This window comes from Callorhinus ursinus, unplaced genomic scaffold (assembly GCF_003265705.2).
Source record: "Callorhinus ursinus isolate GAN/ISIS: 27379988/994484 unplaced genomic scaffold, GSC_fseal_2.0 scaffold29, whole genome shotgun sequence".
NCBI lineage: Eukaryota > Metazoa > Chordata > Mammalia > Carnivora > Otariidae > Callorhinus > Callorhinus ursinus.
The window spans coordinates 19984043-19992110 of NW_027397091.1; the positions used below are offsets into that span (position 1 = coordinate 19984043).

The 8068-nt window shown below is 54.0% G+C and overlaps 1 protein-coding gene across 1 annotated transcript; it reads left to right on the forward strand.

Moving 5' to 3' along the window:
* Nucleotides 1–3680: 3680 nt before the first annotated feature.
* On the forward strand, nucleotides 3681–5526 carry SSTR4 (somatostatin receptor 4). The gene is given in 1 exon segment (XM_025877002.2): nucleotides 3681–5526. A coding segment is annotated over 1 exon segment (1029 nt). The 5' UTR covers nucleotides 3681–3783; the 3' UTR covers nucleotides 4813–5526.
* Nucleotides 5527–8068: the final 2542 nt, after the last annotated feature.

Below are 8068 nucleotides of genomic sequence, written 5' to 3' on the forward strand. Positions count from 1 at the left end.
GCTCCTTCCAGCTCACTGAGTCTGACAGAGGGGGTCCTCTGCTTAATGTTAGCATGTTTGGGGCAAAACCACTGTGCCCAAGAGCTTTGAGCTGGCAAGCACCAGAGCCTTTGGATGGAGTATTAATAATAATAAACATATATAGTGCTTATCAGTGCCAGACCCTGTTGTAACTGCTTCACGTATGTCAACTTGTCCAATCCGCACAACAGCTCATCTGTGGTGGGACTAGGATTAAAGCCACTGTACAGGGGAGGAAGTGAAGGCCCAGAGAGGTTGAGTAACTTGGCCAACATCATGTACCTGGTAAGCAATGAGCTGGGATGCCAATCAGGCAGTCACATTATATTATGTTGCCTCCAAAAATGCCTGTTGTTCAAAACTTACCTCCTGCCCCCCACACTGTCAGCTCAAACAAAACTCCAAGTAACTTGGCCTCGTGACTTTTTTGACTTTGAGGAAGAACCTCCATATCAGACCTGAATTTCCCAACCTCCTGTTCTTCTAGTCCATGAGGTTTTATCATTGTGACGGTGCTGCGGTGAAGGCAGTGATTCTCGGTATCAACTCAACTTTGTTTTCATTGTTATAGCAATTTTTCAAAAGCTAAGATACTCTCACCAATCCCAACCCCGGCCAGGGGTTTGAGGCCTGATGGAACTTGAGGGCAGAGTAGGGAAATGGGATGGGCAGAAGAATGTCCATCTCAGGACAAGCTGAATGTGACCTAGGGACACGTGTCCCCCCGGGGCCATCTCAGGAGGGGGTTCAGCACTGTGCATGCTCATTCTCTAAAGAGTTCAGTTGTTTGAGTGGTCCACATCTCAAATGCTTCTCTGATCCCTCCCTAAATATACAAGTCTGGGGACAGTATTTTTAAAAATGGAATGATTTCCTGCTCCTGGCCTTGGACACAGATACATTTCAGTTTAATCTTCAACATCTGGCTTTGTCAGTGAAATGCATACCTCACCTTTATCACTGCAAAACCCTTTCTCAATGATGCTCTGGAGAGAGTTATGACAGCCCTTATAAGTTAATCTGGTGCTTCACAAACTTTATTTTCTGCCACTTAATGTGGTAATTCAAAAATTAAAATGGAGAGTTCCCCATAATTAAGGGATCCATGCCGTGGTTTGCCTGGAAGAGTCAGGGGTTATGCTGATGCTCAGCATAATTGCTAATAGAGCTTCTTTTCACACCCAAGAGAATCTGATTTGAGCATCACCCATCATCAAGATGTGAGTTAGAGCAGAATAAAGGTCAGGCTGTGTCAGCAAAGCTTTTTTTGTTTGGGTCATTTGCACAAAGTTGGGATAGAAGTAATGCTCTTCCCATGTGACTAAGGATTATTTTCAATACAGGTTAGATGTAAAAATACTGTCAATAGAAACTGATTCATCTGACAACAAAAACTATAATAATAATTCATGGGGAAGGGTATGGGGGACCTCCACCATGTCCTTCACCTTTTGCTCTCTGAAAGCAGCCAATCAGTGGACAGTGTGGAGCCAAGTGGGAGGAGGCAGACCTCCTCTTTTGTCTCATAACCCAGGGAGGGGTAGAAAAATAAATAACCTGGATAACCCATGCTCACTGAGCACTGACGATGGCCAGGTACTCCCCCAGTCACTGTAGGTATGCAATTGTGATGGCTCCTTATGGTGCCTTACCAAATAGTTACTACCATAATATTCACTTTCCAGATGTGGAGACTGAGGCATGAAGAGATAGAGGAATTTGCCCAAGGCTGCATATCTGGGAGGAGGAGAAGATGGATTTGAACCAGAGAGTCTAGTTTCAAGGCCTACCTGCCCTGTGGGTAACAGGAATGCACTGGAGTGCCCACTCTGCTTCCCGCTGCACCAGTCCTGGCACAAACATGTAGCTCTTGCTTGTGCTGTTGCCAGTGCTCCAAAGGCTCCTTGTGTAGACCTCACAGACCTACACTCCCAGGCCATCCTGTGTCAGTGGTCAAGGAGCCATGCAGACCCCAACTCTGACCCAGACAGCTGACTTACACACATTCCCTGAATGACAAAGTCACCATCTCTTTCCCTGTAAGAGTCTCTCCCTTAGAGACAATGAGGAAAATGGGGAGCAGAGGAAAGGACAGACCAATTTAAGGAGTGTCCATGAAGAGGAGGAGGGCTACTAAGACAACTCTTTTATTATTTATTTTATTTTTATTTTTTCAAGACAAATCTTTTAAAGGAACCATTTGGGTGGCAGAAACTGGGGACAGAGATTAAGCTCAGTCACTCTGTTGCTCGGGGGCTTGTCACCTGTGCTCTGCCCCCTCCAAAAAAATCCTGGGTGAATAGCAGTCAGAAGCCTCCAGGCCCTCTGAAATGTCACCTCCAGCTGGCCTCAAGCAGCCTGCCGCCTTCCCCTTGGCAGCAGCTCCAGCCACACAACATAGGCGCTGCGACCTCACCCCCAGCGGCCTGCAGCCACTTCCAGATGCACCAAAGGCTGTTCAGGACCTACCTGAAGGGAGTCTCAAGGAGGCCACTGCCCTGCAGAGCAGTTCCAAAGGGCCAGCATTACTATGCGGATAATCTTCCGAGGCAAATCCCCACTTCACTAATTCTGCTGTGCCCCGTGTGGACTAGTAGGAACAGGGTTGTGGGCTGCCTGCTGGGTCCTCACACCGGGACTGTCTAGCCCAGGATCATCTAGTCCAGGGGTGTCAACTGGCACTTTTTGGAGTTTGAGGGGAGGAGGAAATCCAGTCTGGAACACCGACCTTTCCGGACCACCCTTCCCCGGGCACATTTCAGAGACCGCAGCGGAGACGCCTCCGAAGACAGCAGGCTCCGCGTAAGTTTCACGCCTCAGGTTCTGGAGCGAGCTGCCTGAGTCTGCAAGGCCCAGCGCAACGAACACAGGACACAGAGGCTGGCCTTCTTCTGTGGCATCTCTGCCTCCGCGCGTGTGCACCTCAGTTCCTGGCGCCCACCCTACCCCCACCCCACCGAAATCTCGCTAAAAAGTCCCGGGATTTGTGGTTGCGGGGAGTGCGGGGGGAGGGGGGCGAAGGGGACCCTGTAGACCTGCAACTCACCGGGACGCCTATAGGAGGTTCAGGTTCCACCTCAATGACATGAGTTTAAATATGGGACAGCCCCTGCAGGTCTTCAAGAAGATCACAGGGGCAGGGGGGACGGGGTGGAGTGGGGGTGAATGTCAAGCGTCCGGCAACTGGCTCCGCACTCCCCTGCCTCCCCGAGCGCCGCGTCACCCAAACGGAGGACTCCGGGACCCCCAGCCTCGCGGCTGGAGAGGACAGAACAGAGGAGTGGGCGGCAACCGGCCGGAGAAGAGGATCTGAGGTGAGGCTCAGCGGAGGCGGGAGGCCCGGTGGGGGGCCCGGGAGCACCTGGGGGGGGGGGCTGGACCCCGGGGCTGGGGGCCTGGACGGTAGCTTTGCGGGGGCCGCGGAGGTGGGCAAACGGGGAGGGGCACGCGGGCGCCTGGACTGTGGCGCGGAGGGCGCGCGGCGCGGGATTGGCGGGCGCTCCCCGCGGGGCCAGCCGCCCGCTCTTCAGGCGGATCAAGGAGAGGCGTGCGTGTCTGGGCCGGAGCCCCCGGCCGCGTTCTCTACGCCGCGCTCCCGCCGACCTGGGCGGGCACCCCTGGGCATGAGCGCTTCCCTGACGCTGCCCCCCGAGGGCCGAGGAAGAGCTCCAGACGGCCTGGTCCCCAGCGGTCAACGCCAGCTGAGCCCCGGCCGGGGAGGAGGAGGCGGCGGTGGGGAGTCGGGACGCGGGGGCAGCGGGCATGGGCGCCATCCAGTGCATCTACGCGCTGGTGTGCCTGGTGGGCCAGGTGGGCAACGCCCTGGTCATCTTCGTGATCCTCCGCTACGCCAAGATCAAGACGGCCACTAACATCTACCTGCTCAACCTGGCCATCGCAGATGAGCTCTTCAGGCTGGGCGCGCCCTTCGTGGCCTCGTCGGCCGCCCTGCACCACTGGCCCTTCGGGTCCGTGCTGTGCCGCGCGGTGCTCAGTGTGGACGGCCTCAACATGTTCACCAGCGTCTTCTGTCTGACCGCGCTCAGCGTGGACCGCTACGTCGCGGTGGTGCACCCTCTGCGCACCGCCACCTACCGGAGGCCCAGCGTGGCCAAGCTGATCAACTTGGGCGTGTGGCTGGCGTCCTTGCTGGTCACCCTGCCCATTGCCATCTTCGCAGACACCAGGCCGGCTCGGGGCGGCCAGGCCGTGGCCTGCAACCTGCATTGGCCGCACCCGGCCTGGTCGGCGGTCTTTGTGGTCTATACTTTCCTGCTGGGCTTCCTGCTGCCCGCTCTGGCCATCGTCCTGTGCTACCTGCTTATCGTGGGTAAGATGCGGGCAGTGGCACTCCAGGTCGGCTGACAGCAGCGGAGGCGCTCGGAAAAGAAGATCACGTGGCTGGTGCTGATGGTGGTAGCTGTCTTTGTGCTCTGCTGGATGCCTTTCTACCTGGTGCAGCTGCTGAACCTGTTTGTGACCAGCCTTGATGCCACGATCAACCATGTGTCCCTCATCCTCAGCTACGCCAACAGCTGCGCGAACCCCATCCTCTATGGCTTCCTCTCCGACAACTTCCGCCGGTCCTTCCAGCGGGTTCTCTGCCTGCAGTGCTGCCTCCTGGATGCGCCTGGCGGTCCTGAGGAAGAGCCCCTGGACTATTATGCCACTACCCTCAAGAGCAGAGGTGGGGCAGGATGGATATGCCCTCTGTTCCCCTGCCAGCAGGGGCCCTTGCAACCAGAACCCAGCCGCAAGCAGGTCCCCCTCATCAGGACCACCACCTTCTGAAGAGCCCTTTCACCTCCTCCCCAGCCTGGCCATGGCAAAGAAGTCTGTGCCACCCTTACCAGCCAGCAGACTGCCTGCCCCGATGCTCCCCTAAAAGCCACTGCCTGTTCCCACCGCAGTCACCTTTTTCCAGCAGTCTGTGTGCTAACCCCAAGAGCATCAAAGCTCCTTTGCTTTCTCCCAACCCCAGGACTCTGGGTTTCAGGAGGACGCCTTCATGGGGTTTGGACTCCTCTGAGCACTGGTCTATGATGTTAATCATCCCTGGACCTCTGACTGTTTTCGGGGGGTGGGAGGCAGGGGCATGCCAGGGAGGAATGGCCATCTGCCTGTGACTTGTTACAGAACCTCTGCCCAGGAGAGGACTGTCCAGAGGGTGGAGGCAGCCAGTGCCCTTGCTCTCTGCCGACTCTTTGGCTGTGATGGGGACATCACATGTTCAATACGAGAAGGGAGGAAGGAAGATGCCTCCAAGCACACTCCCTTTGCTTCCGTTCCTGGGCTCTCCTCTAACTGAAATTTATGCATGACAGTCTGAGGCACCAGCTTTTTCACCCCCCAGGCCCAGTGCCTGCTTGCAATCACAAGTGTCACTCCAGTTGTCTTGGGCTAGCAGCAGGCTTCCTGTGAGTAGAAAATGTTTGGAGAATTGTAATGTGGGATTTGTTATGAGGCACAAAACCAGGTCAGTAATAAAAAAAGCAGAAAGGATAAATCTCATCTAGCTCCTATGATGCGATTTTTTGCCTCGACTCTTTGGCATGGGAGCACGAGACCTCATTAAATCGGCAGTTTATATCACAGTGGTGAGTGGGAGGGGAGTCAGGGGGAGGGGAAAGGAGACCAGAGAACGCAGATGGAAATCAGCCCAGATTTTGGATAGAGGAGGCAGCTCGATCACCCACTATTAAAAAATAAAAAATCGCAATTCAGTAAAACATCAGCCAGATGTAGATAACAAACATATGTAGGCTGAACACAGTAAATGACTCTAACTTTTTGCCTGATGTTAACCCAAGGATAAATTAGCTTTTCCCAAAGGAAAAAGTCAGCTTACGAGGAGCTTTAATCCTGTTTTTTATGAAGAAATGCTTGCAATGCTTATGTGGGGCTCTGGAGTGAAAACATGCTATTAAACATGCATGAACAGCTATGTGGGGAGACTACACCTGGCTTAGCACAGCAGAAGGCCCTTCTGGGTTTGGCTGATCCCATCCAGATGGAGAGAGGAACAGGCGGGGAGGGTGAGGTGGACAACTGAAGAGAGAGCCCCTTTGCTCTTCCAGCGGGTTCTCAGCCCCCCAGAGCTCAAAGCTTCCTGGCAGGAGAGCTTCGAGAGAAAATACACTGGACTTGCCAGCCTAGCAGACCTCGCCTGACTTGAGCCTTTTCAGGCAGCCACCAGGTGTCCCAAGATGGGCACAGGGGGCTTCTAGGAGGCTAAAGAAGATTGAGGCAGGGCCAGGAGGGCAGGGTGAGGCCTAGGGGGACGCTCTGCTTCCACCATGGGCAGGGGCTCCTCTCTGAGATCAAGGAAGAAGCAGAACAAGGCTCTTCCCTGCAGTGTTAGGGCCAGGATCAGAGTTTTACTTGATATGAGCAGATGCTTGGTGTATGGGAAACAGGCAGGAAAGCTGACTTCTGGTCCAAGATATAACTATTGTATGATGCAGGCAAGCAGCTGAACCCCAGGGTCCTCAGAGTTCTGTTGATAAAATCAAGAGGTTTTCTAGTACCAGCACACTGTGACAGAGTTCTAACCTTATGCTCTCTTCCATGTGGCTTTAGATTCCAGCTTCTTCCTTACTGAATGAAAACAAAAATAAAAACAAAAACAACCTTGCTTGAACTGTCTTTGGGCACATAACCATTGGATCCTTGCTCCTCTAGATGGCCAGCCAGCAGCATGATGTGTAGGCAATAATCAGTGTCGATCCAACTGTGTCTCAGAGGGCTGGGTGGGCGAGGTAGAGATGTCGGTCTTTAGGCTCTGCGCATTGGGGTGGTCTACATCTGTCTGGCAGAGAAAATGTGTAGCCAATCTGTACTACATCCTGGAGACATGGCTGTGGGTTGGAAGCTCCAAACTAAGACACAGAACCCCTTGAACTCACAAACATGCATGCACACATGTGCACACACACACATGCACATAAACACATGCACGCGGACCATCCCAAACCTATTGTACCCACTAGAGTTGCTTTGGGCATCTGGAGTAAGTCAGTGCTAGTGTCTGCTGGCTTTGTGTAACTGTAATTTCTTGGCAGTTTTTAAAACTGAAGTATTTCTTTGTTGCCCAGTGCTCGGCAGTGTGCAGCAGGGTGCTCACTCGGTAAATGTGGTTGCCCTCCAGGCTGAGAGCAATGCCCTGAGGGGTTCGTGGCCCTGGCAACGATCTGAAATGGGCAGGGGCTGCTGGGCCTTTGCCTGCTCCCACCCCCACTTGTGTGGGGCTGGGGTCCTTCTCTTCAGTCTCCAACGGTGATTCACACTCAGCAAACTGTCTGCTGAGGAAGATGGGGCACTGCCCAGGAGTCTTGGCAACACTCCTGCTGGGCCGAGTATTTAAATGCAAAGTTTTAAACTAGTTGGTGATAGCTGAAGCAGAGGCAGCCTTAGGCGATAAAAGGAAAAGTCCCTGAGAGGCAGGGGCCCTCCAGCCGCCGGACTAGGGAGCAGTGCTGTAATTTCTGGGAGCCTCAGTTTCTCACGTGAAATATGCACAAAAGCAGGGTGTGGGTTTGGAGTTCTTGTCAGCTGTAAACCGCCTTCTCAAAGGCACTGGAGAGGCACGCTAACTGAGGCAGTGGGAGGGTGAAAGACAACATTCTTCTATGCTGAGTACTCTCTCTATCCCTTGTTTAAAATGAGCGTTAACACGGCCCCTGACCTGGGAGTCATAAATCATGCCTGGAGGGGCGGGGCTGACCAGTGTCTTCCTCTGCTGCAGATCCCTCTCGCTTCTGGGGGCGAGGGGGGGGTTAACAACGGGGCACCAGCAGCAGCAAGCCCCTCAACAGCGCTGCTGGCCTTAGTTCGCATCAACCCTGCGGACTTTGTAACAGCTGGTTGCCTGACACCCTCCCAGTTCCTGAGCAGCAAGATTGCAGTGAAATGAAGTCGGGGATGGAGGCAGCCCGGGTCCTGAGAGCACTCACACATTTCACCTGCCTGGGCGGGTCGGCCAAGCAGCCACACTTTGACCTGAGTCCTGCTCTGCCAACCCTATAACAGCTTTTGGCTTCAAAATGAA